Genomic DNA, 27,946 nt, shown 5'->3' on the forward strand with positions numbered 1-27,946 from the left:
GCCATTGCCTTCTCCAATGTTCTAGAACACGTTCCCAACTCTGCACATTAAAATTACCTGGGGAATTCAAATTCAAACACAGATACCCGGGCACAAACCCGTGTCTCCCTCCACCCCCTACCAACACCTCCAATTTGTGCAGTCGTCTGACTGAGCACCACTGCTCTGGATAGAATTACCAAATTAAATAAAATACAGGATAAAGAGAAATGTGTTGAATTATGTTATGGGGTACAGTCAGTAAAACCAGACACTGAGACAGTGACTAGACAGAGGACCCCTGCTACATTTAAAGGAGAAGATTTTAAAGCGATTTCTAATAGAAAGTGCAAGGGTTACTCTAGGAACAAAAACTAAACTTGGTTAGTCCCACACGGTTGATTTTGCTGCTCTGTCGTGTTTGGGCTACTAAATCTCTTTTTACAGACCTGGTTCTCCCGGATCCCTTCCCAGATGAGAACTCACAGCCTCCCAGTCCTGTCCGCCGCTGGAAGCGCAGCCAGGCACCTCCACTTGCGTAGACAGTACCGCGCTGAAGAGCCACATGTTGGGAGTCACGTGACCGGCTCCACTGGCTGGAGGCGGTTGGAGGCACCTGCGCAGCTCCCCTCCCCTGGCGCGACCTTCTCCCAGCGTCCTGAGCGCGGCTTTCCCGCCAGGACTACGCTGAAGCGGTTTTCGGCTTCGTCCTCGCGTGTCTGCGGCTCTTATTTTGAGCTTCTGCTACCCGTTTTTACGAAAGTTGTTCCACCATGCAGCGTGAACCTCCGAAGAAGAAGCAAGAGAAGAAGGTGGAAAAGCGGCTTTTTGACGCCACATCCTTCGGGAAGGACCTGCTGGCAGGCGGGGTGGCGGCGGCTGTGTCCAAGACGACGGTGGCGCCCATCGAGCGTGTGAAGCTGCTGCTGCAGGTCCAGGCGTCGTCCAAGCAGATCAGCCCCGAGGCGCAGTACAAAGGCATCGTGGACTGCCTGGTGCGAATTCCCCGTGAGCAGGGTGCGTATGCTCCAACCTTCCCTCCGCGCAGGGTCAGCTTCTGGGAAAAGGGAGTGGGTGAGCCAGGAGGGGACGCTGCGCGGGCACCAGGGCCGTGTGTGTCGGTGATGAGTTGATTTCTGTGCCTGGGATAATACAATTTCTTAACCAGTCTATGAGGCTCTGCTTTCCCAGGGTCAAGAAGGCCTACACGTGAGCAGTCCTTGGGCAGGAGGGATCACCACCTTCTCTTTCCTCTACATTTCTCCTTCCTAGTAGGCGTTGCACCCCAGTGAGCCTCTACCTGGCTCAAGAGGGAAATGGTTGACCTCCCAGGATTGGGGGAGATGCCATTAGGCACTTGGCTGTATGTTAATAAGTGCTTTAAGGTTCTGAAATATTTGCTGAAATAACATGTTTGAGACAAGTATGCCAAATGCAGAAGGCAATGGCACCCCACTCCAGTACTTTTGCCTAGAAAATCCCATGGGCTGAGGAGCCTGGTAGGCTGCAGTCCATGGGGTCGCTAGAGTCGGACACGACTGAGAGACTTCACTTTCACTTTTCACTTTCATGCATTGGAGAAGGAAATGGCAACCCACTCCAGTGTTCTTGCCTGGAGAATCCCAGGGACGGGGAAGCCTGGTGGGCTTCCGTCTATGGGGTCGCACAGAGTCGGACACGAGTAAAGCGACGCAGCAGCAGCAGCAGCATGCCAAATAGAGAAGTATTGGGTGGGGCCTCTCTAGTACGTATTCAGTGAAAAGAGCTTGTTTGTTCTCAGAACTACTGAAGACTGGGGTTGAAGCTTAACAGGCACTCACGTCTACACATGTTTTAGGAAGATGCCAAAAAACCTCAGTGGTGCGTGCGTGCTCAGTTGTGTCCGACTCTTCGCTACTCCATGGACTGTAGCCCTGCCGGGCGCCTCTGTCCATGGGATTCTCCAGGCAAGAATACTGGAGTGGGTTGCCATTTCCTTCTAGAGGGGATCTTCCCCACCGGGGACCGAAGGTGTCTCCTGCATTGGCAGGCGGATTCTTTACCACTGTGCCTCGTGGGAACCTCCATCTAGAAACAAACTATTTTAATGCAGTATTTTTAGAAATCAAAATTAATGAGAAAAACCTATGGTGAGCAATGTAAAAGCTCTTAAGTAGAGACAGGGTCAGTTTTCTTTTTTGGCATCAGGCTCTGTTTTTATGTAAAATTTTGATATTTTGGTTCATTGTGGAGTTTTTCCCATTAATATTGAAATGATTTTAAGGAATAATGAAAATGCCTTGTTAATCATTCATTGCCCTCACCTTGCAGACTGGCTTCTAAGTTAGCTAACTGAATAGAGGATAAATTGATCAGAAACTTTTAGCTGTATAGTGTAGTGTTAGTCGCTCACTCGTGTCCGACTTTTTGTGACCCCATGGACCGTAGCCTGACAGGCTCCTCTATCCATGGGATTCTCCAGGCAAGAATATCATTCCATTCTCCAGGGGATCTTCCTGACCCAGGGATTGAACCAGGGTCTCCTGCATTGCAGGCAGATTCTTTACCATCTGAGCCTCCCATATATAGTTGGATTCAATTGAAACATCTATAAGAATTTTAAAAAGGGAAATAGGCCTATTTGTTGTATATTCTGAACAAGACGTGAAGTGGGTTCAACTCAAGTGCAGGCCTTTCTTTCACTCCTAAGTCTAAGATAGGTTACATTTCCTCTGATAAAAAAAAAAGGATTCCTGGGAATTCCCTGGTGGTTCAGTGGTTAGGACTCTAGGCTTCCACTTCAGGGGGACACAAGTTCGATCTCTGGTGGGGGAACTAAGACCCTGCAAGCAGAGTATTTAGGGTTGAGGATATAGACTCTTAAGGCATAATCTATACTGTGGATATAGTGTGCCCCGTCTGGGAGCTTAATTTAGATATTTCATAGTTAATGGCTCACATCTTTTCACTTCCATTTATTTTATCAGAGCAAGCTTCCCATTTCTCTTCAGAGAAGTAGGAGCCTCTTTATTATTTACTAATCTGCTTTAAATATTTACTGAGGTAAAGTTAAATATTCTGGAAAGATTGTGCTGACCAATGCTAAATCATTTTATATTTTAAATGTTTTTTGTAATATTTAAACCTAAATATGTTAAATATGAAGCTTCTCTGGTGGCTCAGTGGTAAAGAATCCGCCTGCAGTGCAAGAGACTTGGTTGGGTCCCTGGATCTACAAAATCCCCTGGAGGAGGGCATGGCAACACACTCCAGTATTCTTGCCTGGAAAATCCCATGGATGGAGGAGCCTAGCGGGCTACAGTCCATCAGTTCAGTTCAGTTCAGTCACTCAGTTGTGTCTGACTCTTTGCGACCCCATAAACCACAGCATGCCAGGCTTCACTGTCCATCACCAACTCCCAGAGCCTACCCAAGCCCATGTGCATTGAGTCGGTGATGCCATCCAACCATCTCATCCTCTGTCATCCCCTTCTCTTCCTGCCGTCAATCTTTCCCAGAATCAGGGTCCTATCAAATGAGTCAGCTCTTCACATCAGGTGGCCAGAGTATTGGAGTTTCAGTTTCAACATCAGTCCTTGAGGTTGCAAAAATAGGACACCTATGAAGACTGAGTACATGCACACACACATTCAATATGGCTCTTGTAAATTGAGACCGTTCTGAATAGTATTCTGGCTCCAGGTTTCTTTAAGCAGAATTTTAAGAAAATGTTTCCTAGTACATACAAAGCCTTGTTATCAGTACACATGGTATATCCTATGCTAAAAGATTAGTAATTCACAACAGGGATAATATTGCCATCTAGGGGCATTTGGGGAAACTTGTGAGGAATTTTTTGTTTAGCACAAAGAGGGGAGTAATCCTTAAATGCAGTGATATGAAAGGCAAAATCCAGGACTGCTAAACATCCTGCTGCCCCTGTGCATGGTCAGTCCTGCCCAACAAAGACGTATCCTGCAGTGGAATAACTCAGATCTCCCACTGGATGTTCTTATGGCACTCAAACCTGTTTTTGATTATTTACTTATCAACATAAACTGTCCAGGGCATGATTTTAGTACACACTAATTTCAGTAATGCAGCTGTTGTGTAAGTAGAGGAAAGACTGTACTTTGTTTTGCTCAGAATTTTACTGAGAGGTGTTCATCATTGTGGAAACTCATGTTAACAGCTCTGTATGTCATATTTGATCACCACTTACATCATCTTCATTTCTAAATATTGAATTATGATTGTACAGATATACTTATTAAATCCTTTTTTCACAATGTCAGTGTGTATCTTAAACACAACAGATTCATTGCTATTATGTCTCTATTATGTCTCTGGTGTGATCACACCTCACCAATTTACTAATTAAAAATACATATTATAAACTCCTTTATTTCCTCTTTGTATGTAAACAAAGGCATTATATTGACTTTTTTTGAGCTAGTGAAGAGGTCATTGTCTTTGAATTCTATTTATAGGTAGTAAAGGAAGCATTGTAAACTAAACTGGAACCTGGTGGGGTTGAGAATCACTGCTAGGTCGTTCTGGAATGTTACTAGGCGGTCAGATTCTGAGGCTTTTGTTCTCTGGAATTTACTTTCTGTCTTGTGAAAATCAAGGTACATCACCATCTCAGCGTTCTGAAGTCTCTCGTTTTCCATATTCTAGTTTTACTGATAACTTTTCCTTTCTTTAGGCAATATGAAATGAGGATAAGAGACAGTGAACTCAGAAGGCAAAACTAGGTGCTCTCTCACTATCTTCTTACCTTACGTCTTTCTTTACACCTCAAGGAGATATCTCTTCATTCTTGTTCTGAACATAGCTTTAAATCTCTCTTTGGGTATCTTTGATACTTTTTAGTAAAAGTGTCTGGGTTTAACCTGACTAATGCTGTTTTTAAAGATTTATTCTTTAGTTGGTTTTATGACTTTCCAACTTTATATGTATACTTTTATTATTTAGTACTATTCAAACCTTCATTACACAAATAATGCATGTTTCTTATAGAAAATTAGAAAATATAGAGAAACCAAAAGTTTAAAAAAAAAAAAACTGCTAACATCACCACAGTTAACATTTTAGTGTCTTGAGAGTGATTCTTTTTCACTGAGCAAGCTATGCATCAGTAAATATATTTTAATTAATATAAACTTTTATTTAGTATATTGTAACATAGGTTTTTAAGGATATTATAAGTCTCATTTTTTTAAGAGCCTACCAGAACTCTTTTCTCTTTCAGATATTTCTGGCCATGAGTTCATCAGCTATTTTTAATATGAACTTTTCCAAACATATTTTTCTGAAGGCTAAAGCAGTCAGGTTTTTAAATCTTGAAGATGATATTTTGGGGTATTAAAATAAAATATGTATGCTTTATGTAAATAAAATAGGAAAATAAACTTTACTGATATTTATTAAATGACTTGGCTCTGGTACCTATGATTGGCCAAATGTCGGTTATATATCACAGGACACTATGGCTTCCTGAAAAAAGAGTAAGGGTTACACAGGGGGAAAGGGTTGACTGGAGCCCTTGCTCAATTATTGTATAATAAATACAGTTTATGTTGGCTCTGTTAAATGGATTTATAGAGATAAGACTATTTGAATATTTGAAATTGTCAAGAAGACTATTTGAAATATAGATTCACATTATTTTTAAGAATGAACCTCATTCTAAGTGCCTTGAGATAATAGCAGATGATAGTATGAAAACATCATAATTAGCAAGATATTTGAAAGTACTGTGTTTTAACTAGTAAAAAATGCTCAGTTGTCCTAATATCTTAAAGTTTGACCTAACCACCCTATCTAAATAGTCCTTCCTCATTCTCCATCTGCATATTACTGGTTTTTTTCTGGACACCTAACATATTTATTTCTTCATTGTCTGTCTTTGTAATGTAAGTTCCATAAGACCAAGAACTTTATTCCTAGTGCTGTCCCTAGCAGGTCTGCTCTGTGAGTGTGTGTGTTAGTCACTCAGTCGTATCTGACTCTTTACAACCCCATGGACATTAGCCTGCTAAACTACTCTGTACATGGGATTCTCCAGGCAAGAACACTGGAGTGAGTTGCCATTCCCTTCTCCAGGGGATCTTCCCGACCCAGGGATCAAACCTGGGTCTCCTGCATTGCAAGCAGATTCTTTACCATATGAGCCACCAGAGAAGCCCCTGCTATGTACTTGGTATCACATAAAAGATTTTTAAATAAAGAATCTTTTTTTTTTGTATAGTTATTGAGTATAGTTGATTTACAGTATTGTGTAAATGAAGAATCTTTATCTCATTCTTTAATTTCTCTTTTGGATATGTTTTACAGATGCATGTAACAGGGTGGTATAGTGGCAAAGGTATATAATTTGCTTTTTTAAGTATGTACATATTTGAGAATCATTGATTGCATTTTTTTTAACTAATAGGCAGACTAAGTATGTTGGAGTGTACAAGTCTTTGAGCACCATGGGTTTGAATTGTGTGGATTTTTTTTCTTCAGTAGTAAATACTGCAGTACTACATGATCCCCGGTTGGTTGACTTCATGGTTGCAGAATCGTGGATATGGAGAAACTACATATAGGGGAGGCAGACTACAAGTTATACTTGGATTTTTGACTGCGTGGGTCATCAGTGCCCTTAACTCTCACATTGTTCAAAGGTCAACTGTATACCCAAACATGCCTAGCATTTCCATTCTTGACTCGTAAGTTGACCAGTAAGTGACCTGGTAACTTTTCCCCATTTCCCCATAAGTTTTATATTAATTCTTAATTACTTTCTCAGAATTAAGTTCCAAGGAGGTTTTTTTATCATCTTTAAATTTTGAAGAGATTATTTTTACTAAGCAATTAAGTAAAAAAAAAAGCAACACACCTTAGATGTTCTGCTGTTAGAGGAGAAATATACCACAATCGCCATGTTTTTCTGTATCAATTTTGTGATTATATATTTGGAAACTGTCCTTTAATCTGCATGACTAGAGAATGAAATACTACTACATTTGCATCACTCTTGGTTTTCCTTTGTTTTATTCTGATCAAAAAATACTACTGTTTTTATTCAAAGTGGATTTTTACCTAGAGGCAATAGAGATGTAATAGTTCTAGATCTGTAGTTAGATACATGTAGAAAGATCTGGAATCCCAGTCCTTCCCTTACTTTGTAACCTTGAACAACTTTAATTTAACCTCTCTCAACTTCCATTTCCTCAGTTCTGTACTGGTTATAATAATATTGTATGTTTGTAAAAGTTGCTCACTCATGTCCACCTCTTTGTGACCCAGTGGACAGTAGCCCACTAGGCTCCTCTGTCCATGGAATTCTCCAGGCCAGAATACTGGAGTGGGTAGCTGTTCCCTTTTCCAATGGATCTTCCCAACCCAGGCATCGAACCCAGGTCTCCTGCATTGTAGGTGGATTCTTTACCGTCTGGGCCACCAGGGAAGCCCAATAATTTTATTACCTACCTCATATGGTAGTTTTGATGGTTAAACAGGATAATCCCTGTAATAAAACAGACCACAAACAGTAAATGCTGGAGAGAGTGTGGAGAGTATTCCCTACTCTCCTCCTACACTCTTGGGGGGAATGTAAATTGGTACAACTGCTGTAGAGAATAGTCTGGAGGTTCCTCTAAAAATAGAGCCACCATATGGCCCTGAAATCCCACTCCTGGACATATATCTGGAGAAAAGCATGCTCTAGGACTTCCCTGATGGTCAGCGGATGGGAATCTGCCTGCCACTGCAGGGGACATGAGTTTGATCCCTGATTTGGGAAGACTGCACATGCCGCAGAGCAGCAAAGCCCATGCGCCACCACTGCTGAGCCCGCCTGCCTCAGCTCCTGAAGCCTAGAGCCAGTGCTCCGCAACGAGAGAACCTACCACAGTGAGAAGCCTGCACTCCACAATGAAGAGGAGCCCCCACTTGCCACAACTAGAGAAAGTGCGGATACAGTAATGAAAACCCAGTGCAACCAAGAAAGAAAGAAATAAAGCACACATGCACCCCAGTGTTCACTGCAGTACTGTTCACAGCATCCAAGACACGGAAGCAGCCTAAATGTCCATCAACAGAGGAATGGATGAAGATGTGATACATGTATACAATGGAATATTACTCAGCCATTAAAAAGAAGGAAATAATGCCATTTGCAGGATCATTGATGGACCTAGAGGTGTCATAATGAATGAAATAAGTCAGACAGAGGAGAAAAACCATATGATATCCCTTATATGCAAAATCTAAAAAGAATTTATACAAATGAACTTACTGACAAAATAGATACAGATTCACAGACTTAGAGAATGAACCTGTATAGGGAGTTTGGGATGGACTTGTAAACACTGCTATATTTAAAATGGATAACCAACAAGGACCTACTGTATAGCACAGGGAACTCTGTTTTGGGATAAATTTGTTTTACATATAAAGTAGATTTTTGTAATCTATCTAAAGAACCTACATGGTACATAGTGTACCTAGAGTATAGTTTAATAAAATGCTGAAACCTAGCCTCCCAAAATTATATTTCTATAGAAAATGTATTCAGAATTCCACTTTGAAGTTCCTCCTCTTTGTACTCTTACTAAGGACATTGGCACTCCTAAAAGCCTGGTATATCAGTGAGTTGAAAAAAAAGGGAATAAGAGCAAGGTTTTGCAGCATGATACGTGGAAAAAGGCTAAAGGAAGGGTTTTTAACCTGATACCTGTAGCTTCAGGGAATCCATGAATCAGTAGTAGCCATGCAATAGTATTTTGTGTGTGAGAGAAATATTTTTTCAGACATAACTCATTAAAAGCTGCCAGTTTTCCTATTATTCTTCTAGAGGTTTATTTGTTTCTATAATTACATTGAGATGTTGACAGTTGTTTTGTTGAATCCTCTAGATTGTTTCATGCAAATACAATTTTGCTAAAAGGAATACATTCTGTCAACGATACCAAACCACCTCAGTCATAAATCTGGCACTCTGTCATGGTCTCCTGTTAATTTGCAAATGTCTGTCATCAGAATTTTCTCTTTATATTCAATACGTTAGCCAAAGTTAAAAGCTTTTTACTACTCATTTGTGATACTCTTTTGTGAAATAGATATTAATTCAGTACTATAATTACAATTGGACTTCCCTGGTGGCTCAGACAGTAGAGAATCTACCTGCAGTGTGGGAGACCCAGATTTGATCCATGAGTCCAGAAGATCCCTGGGAGAAGAGAATGGTTACCCACTCCAGTATTTTTGCCTAGAGAATTCCATGGACAGAGGAACCTTGGGGGCTACAGTCCGTGGGATTACAGAGTGTCAGAGATGACAGAGAAATGAACACTCTCACACTTTTCATGATCATAATTATATAACAGCTCACAATCTGAAACCTGTAATACCTCAATACCATCTAAATCAACCATTTCCAAAATGACTATTAATAAATAAGAGCCATGTATAAAATGGGAATTCCAATACATTTTTGATACACAATGCTTTTTAAGCTCAGTTTATTAGTTTGTGTTTTTAAAAAACAAATGATGATTTTTAACTTAAATCCAATTTGACTGCATTGGCCATTCTCCAGCCAACATGTTTTTTTTTTTTTTTTTCCTTTTAAGATCGACTCTATGCTCTGCCAGTAATCTGTTATTGTGTTACTATAACACAGGTGTAGAAAATAAAATCTTATTCTTCAGTATCACTTACAGTCATATTTTACTTTCAGTGTTTCTCTTCTGCAAGTCTGCAGAAAATACAAATGCTTAACTATGTTGTTAAATGTTAACTATGAAGAACTTAGAAATCACTAAAAATACCTCTGAAAATTAGATTAATCAATCTCCCTGAGGAATTCAATGTGGCTGTAACTAGCAAGCAATATTCTTTTATAATTTGCTTACATTTCTCATGTTTTAAGATTTTTATTTTGCTTCCATTAAAGAAAACTTGTTGACCTTCCTTAGGTACAGAAGATATTTGCATGATTAAGGAAAGTATTGTAGTTAAGGGACTGAATTATTGAGCCAGATTGCTTGAGTTTAAATTCCAGGTGTACAATTTTCTGACCCAAGTGACACTGGGCAAGTTATTTAACTAACTTGTCTATGCTTTATAAGTTGTTTTTAATGCATTTCTTCATATATAAAATGGAGAGATTAATATTACCTACCTCATGGGTGATTATAAGGATTAAATGAATAAAAAGCAGTTCCTAGAAATTAGTATTGTTTTCTTAATATTGCCTCAAAAATTTTTACAGTAATCATTTTCCATTTTTTAAAAAATAGACTTTTATTTATTTACCATACTTAAAAACTTTTCAAGGATTTGCTTCTTCAGAAACCCAAAGCTGCAGTAGAGCTTTGGAGACAGACAGAAAACTTGATTCTAAATCCTGATTATAGTTTTTAAATTTATAAAAGTTTCAGTTTGTGCATGAATGAAATGGGTACTATAAGAGAACATATATCATAAGCTTAGCGTGATGATTAAATTAAATGTACAAGTACAGCCTTTGCCAGTGCCTGGTACACATTAAGTGCTCAGGAAGTTGTAGCTGTTATCATTACATGTTAAATGCCCTAGTAATTTATGCCTGCAACTGAATGCCAGGTAACTGAATCAGCTGTGAGGATTGAAGAGATTATGTCTTGGCCATTAATATACATCTTAATTGTCTCTATGTGACTGCTTTACATTCACCTTGCTGCTGCTAAGTCACTTCAGTCGTGTCCGAATCAGTGAGACCCCATAGACGGCAGCCCACCAGGCTCCCCCGTCCCTGGGATTCTCCAGGCAATAACACTGGAGTGGGTTGCCATTTCCTTCTCCAATGCATGAAAATGAAAAGTAAAAGTGAAGTTGCTCAGTTGTGTCCGACCCTCAGCGACCCCATGGACTGCAGCCTTCCAGGCTCCTCCATCCATGGGATTTTCCAGACAAGAGTACAGGAGTGGGGTGCCATTGCCTTCTCCATTACATTCACCTTGGGATTTATCTAATACTCAATTTTACTTCCCACAAAGTATACTTATTTATTTAATAAATAAATATCTTTCTCTCTGTGTATTTATCTGATCTAACTTTTAGTTTCTGAGCACTGGGCCCAGTCAACTGAGATTATCTTCATTCAAATTTTTTTTATCTTTAGGAGACTCTTTATGGGTGTTCTTTTCTCCAAGCTGGGACTAGAGCTATCTTATTAAGAGTAGCAGATTCAAAAAAAAAAAAAAAGAGTAGCAGGGTTCAACCATCTATAAATACAACTATGGGTCCTGGAGGGATCGCCTGTTATATTCTGGGGCAGCTAAGGATTATAAAGGCAGCTCTGACTTATCAGATAACACAGTGACTGAATTATAAAAAAAAAAATTATAAAAAAATTTGGTCATTCAGTCCGTGGAGATTTGAATTGGGAAGATTATTAACCTTGAAAGTTTCCTCCTGTCTCTTCGTCAGGCCTCTGGAAACTGCCTTGAATTGTGCATTCCTTTTATTTGGCTAGGTTATAAAATACAAAGATAAGACTCTTTTATCTCATTCTCAGGAGTATATATACAACACAGTTTTGTTCCAACAGACTTGTCACCATAGGAATTGTATTTTATGATTTGAAATGAGACTAAACTTCTCTTATGAGTACTAGTAAGCTCTGTTTTTCTATTAGTGAAGAGACCTATATTCAGCTGGTAATGCTTTCCATAGGTTTTTAGGTAGTCAAGGCTTCTTATTGGAAATGAACAAAATTGAAATGGAGTGCTTGGAGTTAACACAGCCTTTTTTTTTCATTTAGAGACACATGTAAATTTCTTTTTTTTCTCATAAGAAAAGATGTAACTTTTAGGTAGTTCAAACAGCTAAGCTTGTTAAAACTATGCAAATTATTTAATAATAATACAAGTTTATATTTAGTATGTTTTCTTTTGTAGGTTTCCTCAGTTATTGGCGTGGCAATTTGGCAAATGTAATCCGGTATTTTCCAACACAAGCTCTAAACTTTGCTTTCAAAGACAAATACAAACAACTGTTCATGTCTGGAGTTAATAAAGAAAAACAGGTAATTATTTTTTATCATTTTTAATTGAATGAAAGATTCTTTAAATTATATAGTGCTTTACAGTTTTTAAAAGTTTCACATATGTGATTCAAATTATCCCATAGTAACCCTTTTCCCCCACACTCCTATCTGCATCCCCTTCCCTTTTCTCACTGGTAACCACTAGTTTGTTTTGTGTATCTGTGAATCTGATTCTTATGTTTTATTCACTAGTTTGTTGCATTTTATAGATTCCACATAGAAGTGATATCATGAAGTATATGTCTTTTTCTGACTTACTTCATTTAGCATAATACCCTCAGAGTCTATCCATGTTGCTGCAAATGGCAGATATTCATGCTTTTTTGTAGCTCAGTAGTATTCCATTGTTTATATATATCACATCTTCTTTATCCATTCATCTGTTGATGGACACTTGAATTGATTACACACCTTTACAACCTTGGCAGTTACAAATAATGCTGCTATGAACATGGTGGTCAGGTCTTTGTGGGAGGGGATGTGGGAGGGAAGTCAGTTTCATAGCCATGTATAATAGACTCAGCTACTCAGTCGCCGGCTACGGCTGCCACCCACTCAAAAGGTCAAATTGATATAGTTTAGCCCAAAGCCCCAAGTATACAAAGGGGTGTTCACCATAAATCAATGTTAGTATAAACCATCTGGTGTTGCCAAGGCCTCTGGCATATAAAGACAGTCTTACTAGATAGGATATTCCACAGGCTCAGAAGGTTTCCTCAAAGGAACCTTTGAGTTTGGTCAAGGAGGGAGATCTTTTCAGTATGTGCACGGTTTGGGCAACACAAGCCTGCTGAGTTAACCCTTTACTGAACATTTTCCACCCTATCTCCCCCAAAAGATAATTCCTGTAAAACTAAGCCAGATGAAGTAATTAACTCCAGAATTAACTAGAATATTTATGTTACTAACATCTGTCCCTAACAGTGTAAATAACATGGCTCTAAAAGTTTCAGTTAACTCTGATCTCTGTCAAAACTCTGTAATAAATTTCAAATCAGTAGAGCTTGAGGTAAAAACATTTTTAGTATGCTTCTAAAGAATATGCTAACACTTTCCTGGTGGTCCAGTGGTTAAGACTCCATGCTTCTAATACAGGGGGCACAGGTTCAGTCCCTGGTTGGGAAACTAAGATCCCACATGCTGCAAGGTGTGGCCAAAAGATAAGAAAAGAACAATAAAAAAGAAAGAACATGCAGTCTTATTTAGAATGTAAAGATGTTCAGTCACAAGTAATATGTAATGTTTAAATATATATTGTTTGTTAAATTTGGCTACTAATGACCCTTCTAATTCTGCCCTTAGACATCAAAATTTTCTCCTATCTCTGTTCCGGCCCTAAGAAAAGTGAAAAAAAAAAAAACAAAAACCTGAAAATGAAAATTTGGTATTTTGGGTTTCTTACCTGGTTTTCAAAGAAACATAGAAGATAGAAAAAACAAGTACAGTGTATGTGATTTAGAAGTAGTTGGTCTACCACAGTAAACATCTCTCCATGCTTCTCGGCCGGCGGCACTGGTGACAGTACTAGCTGTTGGCAAGGATTGAGAGAAGCTGGATTCTGCACTGCTGGTGGGCATGTAAAACGATCTTGCCGCTTTCAAGAGAGTATGACAGTTTCTCACAAACTAAACACGTGCTTATCATACAGTCCAACTCTTGGGCATTTATCCCAGAGAAAAAACCTCTGTTCACAAAAAAGCAAAGTATACAATGTTCATAGAAGATTGTTTCATAATAGATAAAAATTTGGGAATAACCCAGATGTCCCAGGTGAATGCTTACACTGTGGTATATCATACTATAGAAGGTTACTCAGCAATAAAGAGAAACACGTTTTGATAAAACAAGTATTGTATGATCCTCTTGGGATCTAGAAAAGGCAAATTCATAGAGACAGAAAGTAGAATAGAGGTTGCCAGGGGTAAGAGGGAGGGAGATTCTTTAATAGGTACAGAGTTTATGTTTAGCATAATGAAAAGTTCTAGAAATAGTAATGATGTTTATACAGTGTTGTCCTTAATGCCACTGAATTATACACTTAAAATGCCTAAACAGTAAGTTTTACCATATAGTTTTAAAAAAGAAAAAACATGATACAAACAGCAACTTTCAATGCTAACTGAAAAGATACCAATCTCAAAAAATATTTGCTTTCTGATTTCATTTATTTACCATTATCGGAGTAAGAAAATTATAGAGATGGAAAACATAATAGTGGTTACCAGGAGAGAGGGAGGTGGCTATAAGGAGGTCCATAAATGGAGGATCTTTATCATGGAACTGTCCACTGTGATAATTGCTGGTCATATGAATCTGCACATATGATAAAATGGCATAGAACTAAATACACACACTGATGAGTGTGTAAAACTTGTGAAATCTGAATGAGGTAGATTTCCATCATATCTATAGTTATGCTGGGCTTCCCTGGTGGCTCAGTGGGCAAAGAATCCTCCCGCAGTGCAGGAGTCATGGGAGACTCGGGTTTGATCCCTGGGTCAGGAAGATCCCCTGGAAGAGAGCATGGCTACCCACTCCAGTATTTTTGCCTGGAGAGTCCCATGGACAGAGGATGGCAGGTTACATGCAGTCCATAGAGTCATAAAGAGTCGAACACAACTGAAACCACTGAGCATGCGCACACGTAATTATGCTAGATGTTATCTTTGGGGAAAATTGCTTGAAAAGTTTATAGACTTCATATGTACTAGGATGCATGTGAGTCTGCTATTATGTCAGAGTAAAAGGTTTTTAAAAAATAACCATGGTAGGGAGGTGTGTGCCTACTATATACTCTTTCACTGAACTTTTACCTTGCCCTTTGAGGGAGTTATTTTTACCCCAAATGTACAGATAAGGAAAACAAGACAGAGCTTAAAGCATTTGCCCTAGTCATTTGTTCATGTCTTTCTAACTCCCAAATTCAGTTCTTTCTACCATACTCTTACTCCTCTTTCAGCTGAGGTGACTAAACTAAATGAGTGTTAGCTGAACCTGGGCATAAAATATGTCTCTGCTGCTCCTAAGCAGCTACCAGCACAACCCTCATCAGAGACTAGAGCTTCCTGCTCTCTTCCATGCCGATACAAACTGTTAGAAAGAACTTTGGTCCCAGGTATTTGTGCTTGGAGGCAGTTTATCATCTATTTGTCAACAGTTGAAAATGAATAGGATTATTTTCCTCCAAACCCCCTAAACTCTCTTATTCTCCTTTCCTGATTCCTTTCACTCCCTCTCCGTTCATAGTTTGGTGGTGGTGCTCAGTTGTGTCTGACTCTTTGCTACCCTGTGGACTGTAACCCACCAGGCTCCTCTGTCCATGGGATTTTCCAGGTAAGAATACTGGAGTGGGTTGCCATTTCCTTCTTCAGGGGATCTTCCCGACCCAGGGATTGAACCCACATCTCTTTCATCTCCTACATTGGCAGGCAGATTCTTTACTACTGCACCACCTGGGAAGCCCCCTTTTACAGTATAGTAATATCTGAAATTACAAACTTAAAAAACAACTTCTGGGTCTGTTTTATTTTCAAGCTTAATTGTGGAGGGACAGACTTTATCTGTTACAGAAACACTTGCAGAATTATCATTCAGCATAGAGTCTTCTTGTCTCCTTCCCTCCTTCCATCCTCCTTAACCTTCCCTGCCTTCCTTCCCCTAGTAGTTTGGCCATACTATTTATATGTGCCTGCCTGCATTGCTTTCTCATTGGCCCCACTTTCACTATCAGAGGGGTCCCTGTTTGAATAGTAAATTATGTAAATTATACAATCATTCACCCAGAAAGTTATGGATCTGTTTTCTTTTTCTTATCTAGGAAGGAAATAGAATATTAAATTGAACTTAAGATGCACTTTATAAATCTTTGTGCTGCATAGCCTATTTAATTTGGCCTATTTGCTTGTAAGAAGCAGAGAAATTACTGCAAGAAAAAGACATATTTACTTCAGTGGAATTTGAACCACAGGCAGCTGTAGGGATCAAACTATATACTCTTTATCTTTGTCTCCCAGATCATTTAGTCTATCTCGGTCTGTAATGATGTGGTTTTTTGTGCGTATTTATTTGCTCTGCATTTTCTCATTGCCCATCTTTTTTACTTCCCTACATTTTATTTCTTTTAAGTTCAGTGTTAATATCATAGTGATTCCTACTAACCTTTCAAGTGGTGGTGGGGTTCTTTACCTAAGATCCATGCAAACTTGAGGAATAACTTAAACTTTTACAGTAAAACTGTGTTTATATATGTGAGATTTTTATTGGGAAAGTATCTGTAGCTTTCAACAGTGTCAAAGTAGACTGAAACCTAAAAACATTATTTAATGTTTTTTCCTTTTCTGTCCCTACTACTAACTGGCCTAGAATTTCTAGATTAAGATTTAAACTGTGGCCTAGCTCCTCTTTTTCTGCCAGGTTACATGTCATCTTCCAAACTATGGATTAGCTACCTTCTGGTCTCATTATCTCTATGTGATTATGAAACATGGCTATCTGTACAGTAGAACTTAAGAGTTTCACATTACAAGGCACTGTGGGAGTCCAAGTACCCTTCATTAAACAAATATTTATTGAATGCATTACTCTTACTCTGGACAAGGCCCCATGACTTGCATTGTGAAATAAACATATGAATTAAGAATTCAGGCCTCGAAAAATGTAGACAACCTAAATGTCCATGCAACTGATACGGATAAATAAAATGTGATAAGTCAGTAAAATACTATTTGTCAGTAAAAAGGAATGAAGTGCTAACACATGCTACACATGCTACAACATGGATAAACCTTAGAAGCATGTTATATGAAAGAAGCCAGTCACAAAAGACTGCTTGTTTCATGTATAAGGAATGTCTAGAACAGGCAAATCTATAGAGACAGAAAGTTGCTTAATGGTTATGTTGGGTTCAGGGAGATGGGAAAGATATGGAGTGACTGCTGATGGGTACTAGGTTGCTTTTGGAGTGATGAAAATGTTCTGAAACTGATAATGGTTTCAGAACTCTGATACACTAACAATTCGTTGATTTGAATATATGGGTGAACTGAACAGTGGGTAAATATATCTCAGTAAGTAAAAATAAAAATAATTCTGGCCTGCAGAAATTTATAGTCTGTAGAAAGTAAGACAAGACAGGTACACAAATAATGAATTGAAAGTAGTGATTGTAAACACTGGTTTTAAAAAATGAGAATCTGGAACATGTTGATACATTTTACATATTGATCACATGATTTACCTTTAATTCTCTGAGAGAAGAAGTATTTATAGAAGAGGGTATGATTACATATAGTTTTGAATGAGCTGGAGATCAGAGAATTCATGAAAGAAATAGAATGTGAATTAGAGCATAAATCAATAAATAATAAATCAATAACTTTTTGTTTATAGAAGATAGGAAGAAAATTTAAAAGATGGAAAGGGCATTTCAGGCCAGGAGAAAATTGAGAGTCCAAAGCATGAGAGACTTAAAATTATTTTTGGAAATAAGAGCCACAAGAGGGAGGGGGTGTGTGTGTACTTGTAGCTGATGCGTGTTGTTGTGCAGCAGGGGTCAGCACAGCAATTATCCTCCAACTAAAACTAAATTTAGAAAAAAAAACAGACGTCAGAGAAGCAAGAACCTGAGCTTGACTAGGTTGGTTACAGTGGTCTTGTACCCTAGGTTTTCTGAAAGAACTCCAGTTCAAATATTCCTTTCTTTTTCTTGAGCGCTAGATGTTGAAACGCAGTTTACTGGACCTAAGCAGAGCACATTTCAAATGTTTATCAAAAAGAACCTCAACAGCCCTTGTGAAGTAGTAGATCAGTAAGGTCTTCCAGCCACTCAGCCACATTATAATTGATTTCTGCCAATTTACATTTGGACATGGTCTATATTTTTGACCTGTTTAAATTTATTTTTACTAAAACTACAAAGTGAAATTGTGGCATTATGATATATTACTGTCCCTCTCCCCTGCCACCAAGAAAGGGAACAACTGAGGCCTCCACAGATACCTAACATTTTAGTAATAAAAAGATATATTATTAATCAAAAGCTTTATACAGTCTAAAGAGTGGAGTATCTTATGAGGCTTCTTGTGCTAATCTGGGCTGCTTTTGCTGGAGGATATTAAAATATCTTGGAATTTCAATATATCAGCATCTAGCCTGTATCTCCTAGACTGCTTGGTAAGAAACAAAGCCTGCATGGACATGAAGGGAAGTATTTTGGATGATAATATATGCTTATTTTAGGTGTTTATTTTATAAAAGCATCTTGTAAATCTGGCTTTTTAACCTTATAAAAATAAAGGATTTTAAAAAATCAGATTCTATAGTTTAATAACTACTTTTTAATTAATATGTTTCAGTTCTGGAGGTGGTTTTTGGCAAACCTGGCTTCTGGTGGAGCTGCTGGAGCAACATCCTTATGTGTAGTTTACCCACTAGATTTTGCCCGAACCCGATTAGGTGCTGATATTGGAAAAGGTACGGGATTATTAGAAATGGTAACTCTTCCTTCTTTGTGGTTTTGAACACTGTATTATTTATCATGCTGCTGCTGCTAAGTCGCTTCAGTTGTGTCCGACTCTGTGCGACCCCATAGACGGCAGCCCACCAGGCTCCCCCGTCCCTGGGATTCTCCAGGCAAGAACACTGGAGTGGGTTGCCATTTCCTTCTCCGATGCATGAAAGTGAAAAGTGAAAGTGAAGTCGCTCAGTCGTGTCTGACTCTTAGCAACCCCATGGACTGTAGCCCGCCAGGCTCCTCCATCCATGGGATTTTCCAGGCAAGAGTACTGGAGTGGAGTGCCATCGCCTTCTCCGATTATTTATCATAGTTATGCTTTTAACAGTAGTGTTGCATTCAACCTAAAAATTTTATTCTCAACCAAATGGTAAAGTCCATAGAGCCTAAAGATTACTACTTTTTTTCTTTTCTTTTAAACTAGGGAAAGGAAGGCCAACACTATAGTAAGAAAAAAGTAAGCCACAAAGAGCACTTTAACTTCTAGTTTGTTTCTATTTTTGTTATTTAGAGAGCCATCCCCTAGATCCCTTCATGCACTTATTTGCCTGTCTTGACTGTGGCCCCTTTCTAGGTTACATGTATAACCCTCACCTTCGATTCCCTTTTCCTCTGTCCTTACTTATTTATTACATCTTTCTGTGTTTCTTCACATCCTTGTTTTGGTAGATGTATTCTTTGATAGCTTTCTAAGGAGGGTGGATAGGAGATAAAGTGAGATCTTGGCTATCTGAAAATGTCTGTTTCATTCTTTTAATAATTGGCCATATGTAAAATTCTGGAATTAAAATAATTTTCTTTCACAATTTTGAAAGCATTACTCTGGAGTCTAGTTTCTAATACTGCTCTTAAGAAATCATTTTCTTACTGCTGATCCTTCTGTATATGACTTTTTTCTTGTTTTTCTGGCTTCATTCATTATATTTTTCTCATATAAAACTATCTGGTGGCTATGTGGAGGCTGGGTCCTCTGCACGGAAACTCTAGTATGAATCTTTACAAGATGGTCAGAGAAGTCCTGATACTGAGACTTGGTGAACAACATCTCTTTCCAGAGATCAGGAGTAAGATAACTGTAGGTCTTGGAAATGGCATCAGAAGTGGCCCTGGCAACGTTGCCCAAGGTTCCGGGGCAGCCCCTGGCGGAGGTGCAGCAGTCATCAGTTCCAGCCATCAGCAGCAGCTTCCTGGGCACAGAGGCTAGGACAGCGCCAGTGCTCCTGAGGACAGGGATGAGGCGCACGAGCACGGAGCCACAGCAGCGGCCTGTCACCTTGTAAGAGGCAGTGTGGGGCTTGCTGTTCTTGTCTCCCCAGGAGCCTCACAGCACAGAGAGCTTGGCCAGAATGGTGACCCCATGGATGGCAGTGGCTACCTCCTTACGCACTTGACACCCAAATTGACATGTCTCTTGTAATCCCCAGTGATGACAAAATGTCTTGACCCTGGTCCGCTGGCCAGGACAGGTCTGCTTTGCCGAGGCATAATCTTTAAAACCTTGCTCTTGAGGGATGCTCCAGGAAAAAGTCAGTGATCTCAAAAGTCAATAATCTCAGATAGCCTGATGGGCAAAAAGAAGAGATAGATCTCCTTCAGGGACTTGATTTTCATGTCCTTGACCAGGTGGTCCAGCTTGGTGCTATCCTTGGCTTGGCCTCTGCAAGCTCTGCAACCTCAGCCCTGGACACCAGTGCTGCTGTCAAAGCCTCCACAGAAGCCACCATGCCCTCCCACTCCAGGGCCTCCAGGCCCCCCACGGCTCATTCATCATCCACCATTTGGTGTTTTTTTCTTTTTAATTACCTTATATCCCTGATGATTTGACATTCACAATGATGTATCTTTCTGTGTCTTTTTCAGTAATTGTGAAGGTAACTCAGTTGGCCCCATGTGACTCCAGCACAAATAGGAGCCTTACCACAATAGTACTTAATTCCTTTAATTTTAAATTTCTGTGATTATTGGAGACGTGGTTCTCTTTTCAACAGTATCTCCCTCTGCAAGAAAGGTTTCAACTTTCTCTGCTCACTCTGAGTGAGTTACCACTCTTCCACCTCCTTTCCATCTTGCCAAAATTTGTGAACTTTATTCTTGTCATGTACTCTTTTTTGGTTTAAACCTGTTTTTCCCTTATTATTATTTTAATAGAATTTCTCAAGGAAGCAGAGATTCATTCAACAAGTATTATTGGGTGCCTCTAGTAAAGTAGGTCCTGCTTGAGATACACCATATTAATCATGGAGCTCATGGTTCATGTACCTTACAGTCTAGTGGAGATTATAGTAATAAAAAAAGGAAAAAATGACTAAAATCTACTGTCACTTAGCAATAAATGCCAGGAAAAAAAATTTAGGAGAAGAGAATGACGTCAATTTTAGATAAATGATCAGAGAAAAGGCCTCAGAAGGGATGACAAGGATGAGGACTTTGATCTATCATGTTTAACTGGCAGTCCAGATTTTCTTGTTAAGAAAATGAAAATAACATGCATCCTGGTTTAATTTCAATTCTATAGTTTTGTTTTCTCTCAAAATTGGAAGAATCTTATTTTGAACCACTGTATTCTATATATAATTGTAAAATATTATTAAAGATTTCTAAGTCAAGGGAAAATAAAAACAAAAACCATCAAACACTAGAAAAATATGACACCGCATCTAAAATATTAATAATCCTTAAAGTTACTAGTTTTTAGCTTTTCCTTTTTGTTTTATCTGTCTTTTTGCTCTTCAACTGAAGCAAGTTGTAGACTTTTTAATGCCTAAGTATTTTCTGAATGCTAACTAGTAACTTTATTGAATGGTAATTTTATTGAAATGTTTTAAGCCAATCAGATTGCTTGAATTAGATTGTTTATATAAGAGATTAATATTTGCAGTTAAAATATCTTGATACTACTTGACATCTTACTATCTTTAAATGAATGGGAAGGTTTCAATTTATGCCTTGTTTGTTAGAAAGATTTCTAAGTGTTAGTACCAGGTAATTTAAATCTGTAAAATGTTTAATTTACTTTGATTAAAGTGTTTATCTGATTATAATGTTGCTAATAAATTTTAAATGGCTGTATTTTAGGTCCTGAAGAGCGACAGTTCAAGGGTTTAGGTGACTGTATTATGAAAATAGCAAAATCAGATGGAATTGTTGGTTTATACCAAGGGTTTGGTGTTTCAGTTCAAGGCATCATTGTGTACCGAGCTTCTTATTTTGGAGCTTATGACACAGTTAAGGTAATTTGGTACTTTAGTATATGTTAAAAAATTGTTTCTTTTTGTTGTTCTAATTAGTAATATGTTCAGCAAGTATGTTTACTTTAATTATAGAAATCAAAATAAAAGATGACATAAGAGACATTATAGCATTCTGTTTAATCATGGCTTTGCCATAACCTAATTAAATTATAACTCTATTATGAACATGAATTTGGATATAAAGCATAGACATAAAGTGTTTGTGCTGCTTGGACTGGAAGACTCAAATAGAAAACATGCTAATCAGATGTATATCATAACTGAATATTTGGTATATAGGCAGGCATCTTCTAACAGTTATTTTCTAATTTTACATTCATTTTGTTATCACTTTTTTACATGCATATTATCAGTTTACTATCATCATTGGAAAACAAGCAAGGCATAATAGTTAAATATGATAAATATGCTACTATAGCTCAGTGATCTGTTGGGTACTATTAAATTTTGTATTGTTCTCCAGGTTCTGCTATTTGCCTTTGCATTTCAGATGGTAGTAGTGCTTCCGTAAGGCAGGAAACAGAGATAGTAATAATGGCTGCCATTTTTTGATCTGTTACTTAGTTTCAAGAACCTTGTTAAGGACTTTATATCCAAACACTATGAGAGCTTTTAATATATCCCATTTTAAAAATAAATAATCTAGAAATGGCCAAGTAATTTATGTGGCAAGCACAGATCCCATGTTCTTAATCACTATATTATAATGCTTCTAAAAAGAAGCAATGAAATTAATATCAGTATTATTTACTATTAAGATTAAAACCTGAGGGAAATTTTATGATAGTGTCATATATTATCTCTGCTCTCCCTGTTCAGTACAATTGTAGTTGAATGTCATTTTTATTACAGTCTGGACATATTGCTTTTAGTTTGTAGTGTATTTTTTAGACAGATTAATGGAAATTACAGGATATTATATACATTTATTTAATCATAGAAAAATTTATGTTTACTCTCCCTCTGCTTTTCTCTATTATAAGCTATAGTAGTTGTAAAATTTAGAAATGTTTCTTCACTAGCTTAGAGCTTTAAAGCTTATCAGATGTCATCTGTCAATAGTAATAGGCATTCTTTCATCCTTTCCAACTCTATGAGGAAGAACAGTGGAAGAACTTTTTTGGTCACTGGCTGCCATCGCTATTAATAACAAATCTCCTATAATTGCAGATATACTATTTGTTTTCAAATGAACTTTAAAAATATAGCCATGTGTGGGGTTCTCCTTTCTTATTGATCTCCTGCTATTATTTTAATCTTTCCATACTAAATCCAACTTTTCTTATTGCATTTTAAATATAATTCAGCCCTCTTTCACATATATATATATATATGAATTTTCCTTTGACTTAATAATTTAAGGTATTTTGGAAATTTAGATGGTTATTTGATAATTTTTCTTTTCTAGGGCTTATTACCAAAACCAAAAGAGACACCTTTTCTTGTCTCCTTTTTCATTGCTCAAGTTGTGACTACGTGCTCTGGAATACTCTCTTATCCCTTTGACACAGTTAGAAGACGTATGATGATGCAGGTATTCTATATTATTTGTAAGCTTAATTGAGTTTTCCAATATCTCTGATATTCAGGTGTAATTTAGAGACAATTTGACTAAAAGACATAGGCCCTTCATTTTATTACTAAAATAAATACATGATTTGTTTTGTTTTGTTTCCTGTCATAAGCAGTCAGTCATCATCCAGCAAAGTTTCTTCCATGTCTGCTATCAGAACAGCAATGTCTTTCTCTCCTGCCGTGTATATTACTGTTTGGAGAGTGGAGGGGCATGGCAGGGATTAGATGAAATTGTGTCTGTCTTAACTGAATATTAGATTAAGTAGAATAAGCCCAGTCACAGGCCACTGATATATGTAATCATTTGTTGTAGTATATTTTAGTAAAAGTAAATAATTTTAACTCCAAGGAGGAAAACATATTTATTATGATGTATATTCTAAATGTAAATCCCCAGACCAAAATTTTGATACTGTTGATCTCCATTGCCGATACTTATTATATTCATTCCTTTAGCAAATAATTGAGTGACTATTCACCAAGCTCTAGTGACACAAATGGGCTTCCCTGGTAGCTTAGTCAGTAAAGAATCTGCCTGCAGTGCAGGAGACCCAGGTTTGATCCCTCGGTCAGGAACATCCCCCGGAGAAGAAAATGGCAAATGCAGTATCCTTGCCTGGAAAATTCCTGGTGGGCTGCAGTCCATGGAGTCGCAAAGAGTTGGGCACGACTGAGTGACTGACACTTTCAGTGACACAAATGAAATAAGGCAGAACCTGCACCCAAACTCATAGCATACTATTGAAAGCATACTATTAATGGTTTAAATAGAAATGTGCATAAGTTCCAGGAATACAGTAGGGGAGGGGTACTCAAGTGCTTAAAAGTGATCAGATATGGCCTCTTAAAGAGCTAAATCTCAGAAAATAGGCTTTTTCTCAAGACAGTGAGAGAACATTCTCAGCAGAGGGGAAAAAACATTCCTAAAGGTATGGCTTAAAAAGTATTTCACTATAACCCATATATGATAGGTTTCATGAGGGCAAGTGAAAATAATGAGGCCAGCAAAGCTGTGTTTATTATTTGGCAGAACTGTCCTCAGTATTTTACACTTTAACTCATTTATTCTCAAACTAATACTGTGCGGTGTAGTTACTATCATTGTCCTCAGTATCCTCTACAGAATGGTCTTGAAAGAACCCACTGGACCACATGAAAGGGACCATCAGTCAGTTCAGTCGCTCAGTCGTGTCCAACTCTTTGTGACCCCGTGGACTGCAGCACACCAGGCCTTCTTGTCCATCACCAACTTCTGGAGTTTACTCAAACTCATGTCCATTGAGTTGGTGATGCCATCCAACCATCTCATCCTCTGTTGTCCCCTTCTCCTGCCTTCAGTCTTTCTCAGCATCAGGGTCTTTTCCAATGAGTCAGTTTTTTGCATCAGGTGGCCAGAGTATTGGAGTTTCAGCTTCAGCATCAGTCCTTCCAATAAATATTAAGGACTGATTTCTTTTAAGATGGACTAGTTGGATCTCCTTGAAAGGGTAAAGCATATCTAACCTATTTAACCTGTTGCTTCATATGGACTATTCTTTAAGTTGTTTCTTTTATATCTGTTTTCCTCTTGATCTATGTCTGCTACTGCTAAGTCACTTCAGTCGTGTCCGACTCTGTGCGACCCCATAGACGGCAGCCCGCCAGGCTCCCCCGTCCCTGGGATTCTCCAGGCAAGAACACTGGATTGGGTTGCCATTTCCTTCTCCAATGCATGAAAGTGAAAAGTGAAAGGGAAGTTGCTCAGTCGTGTCCAACCCTTCGCGACCCCATGGACTGCAGCCTACCAGGCTCCTCCGTCCATGGGGTTTTCCAGGCAAGAGTACTGGAGTGGGGTGCCATTGCCTCCTCCGTGATCTATGTCTAGCTCTGGTTTAATTGAAAAACTTTTGAAAATAGAAAATTAATTTGTAAATAGACTGAATTAGGTAGATGTTTTGGTATCAATGTTAAATTGTCTGATTTTGATAACTACTTTGGGCATGTAGGGCAATATACTTATTCTTAGAAAATTCACATTGAAATGTTTAAGGGGCAACTGTAGCTGCAACTTACTGTCAAAATAATTCATAAAAAAATTGTGGGTGTGGATTTTTATGTGTACATTGTTATATATATAAAACATAGTACCACTGCCATAACAAAGTACCAAAGACTGGGTGGCTTAAACAACAGAGATTTATTTTCTAACAGTCTAGCAGGGTTGGTGTCTTCTGAAGGCCTCTCTTCTTGGCTTGTAGATGGCCTTCTCCCTGTGTCTTCTCATGGTCGTTTTTGTTTCTCTTCTTATGATCATTTTGGGTAAGGGCCCACTCTAATGAGTTCATTTAACCTTAATTATCTTTATAAAGACTCTATCCAAATATAGTCACAGTCTGAGGTTCTGGGTTAGGTCTTTAATATATGAATTTTGTGAGGACACAATTTGGGACAGTCTTCTTTAAATTTTGCATTTTGATTTTATATCCCACAACTTTGTTAAGCCTTATTACAAACACTTATCAGTATGTATACCTTTTGAAGTTATTTTTTTTTTACACAAAAAAAAACTTTTTTTACAAATTTTTTTACAAATTTTCTAAGATATGTTTTTCTTAACACCCAAATGCAATATATTTCTAGTTTTGTTTTTGTTTTTTTTTTTGCTATTGATTTCTCACTTAATTACAGTGTGGTGAAATGATAAAATCATGTTATGTGATGCCATCTTTTAAAATTTGTTAAGCCTAATATTTGGCCATTTTTCAAGTATGCCTGAAAAAGTATGAGTATTCTCCAGTCAGTGGAGACAGTATTCAATATATGACTGTTAACTCAACATACTTATTCAACACAGGATTAATTTTAATCTATCCTTGGTGCTATATAAAATCTGTCTTATGATGAAAGATACTGATAATGGCAAACTGTTTGTCTTTATATAGAGTGGTGAGGCTGAACGGCAATATAAAGGAACTTTAGACTGCTTTATGAAGATATACCAACAGGAAGGAATTGGTGCATTTTTTCGTGGTGCCTTCTCCAACATCCTTCGTGGTACAGGGGGTGCTTTGGTCTTGGTATTGTATGATAAAATTAAAGACCTCTTTAATATTGATATTGGAGGTAGTTCATCAGGTGATTAAATTGAGAAATGGATATAGTTAACTTCTTAAACATACAAATTACATAGCTGCCATTTGGGTACATTTTGATAGTGTTATTACTGTCAGTAATTTCTTAAAGTGCTAATTCTGCAATAAAGCAAAGGCTTTTTTCAAGAATTTAAATACTAAAAAAACAGATAAATGCAGTTTCTTTCCTATTTAGATTCAAACTCACTTTAATGAGACATTTTACTTACTATAAGTGGTACATGTTATTTTTATTAGTTTAAAATCTTTTTCTAACTTTTGTGATAAGGTAAAATGTACAATGCTAAAATCTAAGAAATGAAAGTATCTTCTTTTAAAATTATTTTATTTTAACTGTCTCCCTATCTTTTGAAATCATATGATATGACAAATATTTCTTAAAAGCTTATCAGGAGATGTCATCATGATATCTGTGGGCATAAGTAAGCTTTCTTCTACAATATCTCTACTAAAGCAGCTCAGGTTATTACTATGTGTAGTGTTTATGGTATCATATAGTTTTTAATAAGCACAGATTCTATATCTGATTATAAAAAAATGATAATGACTTTAATGACACTGTAAACCTGTAGTTGGAAAGTGAAAAATATAAAGATGGCATATATGCTAGCTTTTATCTTTAAGATAAATAAAATCTTGTTAAATGTGAATGTATCTTAGAACAAAAATTATCCCCTTGAAAATTAGTTTGTATACTTTGTATTGATGAAAATAAAAAAGTTTAAAACTGGCTATGCCTGAGCCTTATTTTCCTTGATGCTAACATTATTAATAAGCAGAGAGTAACCAAATTTTTATCAGAATTGGGAACTGGCTTAAAGACAGAAAGCAGAGTTTTCAGGGTTTTGTACAGGAGTCTGTTTGGTTTTTCAGAAATGTTGTAGAAGATAGTACATTTGAAATTCCTAAGATTTTACAAGTTTTAGTGGGTAAAGGAATGTTAAGCTAGTGGGAATAAACTTTAGATTTTATGAAGCCATGAGTGGGTAAAACCAAAACAGAGTGAGTGAACGTCCTGGTGCACAGGGCAAAGTATATTTCAAGGAAAATAATCCAAAGTATACTTTGTAGTCTATTGGGTGCTATCACTTGAGAAAAAAAGTTAACTCTTTTGAAAACGCTTAACATGATTTCTTGCAGAGGTCAACATAACACAAAAAGTTAAATAACAAGATACATGTTTTTGTTTCCTTCTATACTATCAGTAATTCTGTTTACTACAAAAAAGGAAGATTTAAGATGGACCAAAGCATTTAAAATAATAAAATATTAGTAACAGTGTCCCATACAAACATAAACTAAGAAAAGATAAAAGTTTTCAGCTTGCTCAGGGACATGCTTAGAAGCAAAATGTCTTTAAAATCCTGAATGGCATCCATAGAGAGCAAACAGGAATTTAATTACTAAATCACTAGACCAAAAGTGTATTCTTTGA

At 37.6% G+C, this 27,946-nt stretch overlaps 1 protein-coding gene and 1 pseudogene across 1 annotated transcript; one reads left to right on the forward strand and one right to left on the reverse strand.

The window, feature by feature from the left end:
• Positions 1-601: 601 nt before the first annotated feature.
• On the forward strand, positions 602-27,243 carry SLC25A31 (solute carrier family 25 member 31). Its single transcript, XM_006067299.3, has 6 exons — positions 602-996; positions 11,895-12,022; positions 18,397-18,514; positions 21,630-21,784; positions 23,214-23,339; positions 26,302-27,243. The coding sequence occupies exons 1-6, from the start codon at positions 753-755 to the stop codon at positions 26,500-26,502; spliced, it is 972 nt and encodes a 323-aa protein (XP_006067361.1). The 5' UTR covers positions 602-752; the 3' UTR covers positions 26,503-27,243.
• On the reverse strand, positions 19,184-20,336 carry LOC123330056 (annotated as a pseudogene).
• Positions 27,244-27,946: the final 703 nt, after the last annotated feature.

The sequence above is a fragment of the Bubalus bubalis genome, chromosome 17 (genome assembly GCF_019923935.1).
Source record: "Bubalus bubalis isolate 160015118507 breed Murrah chromosome 17, NDDB_SH_1, whole genome shotgun sequence".
In the NCBI taxonomy this organism is placed as follows: domain Eukaryota; kingdom Metazoa; phylum Chordata; class Mammalia; order Artiodactyla; family Bovidae; genus Bubalus; species Bubalus bubalis.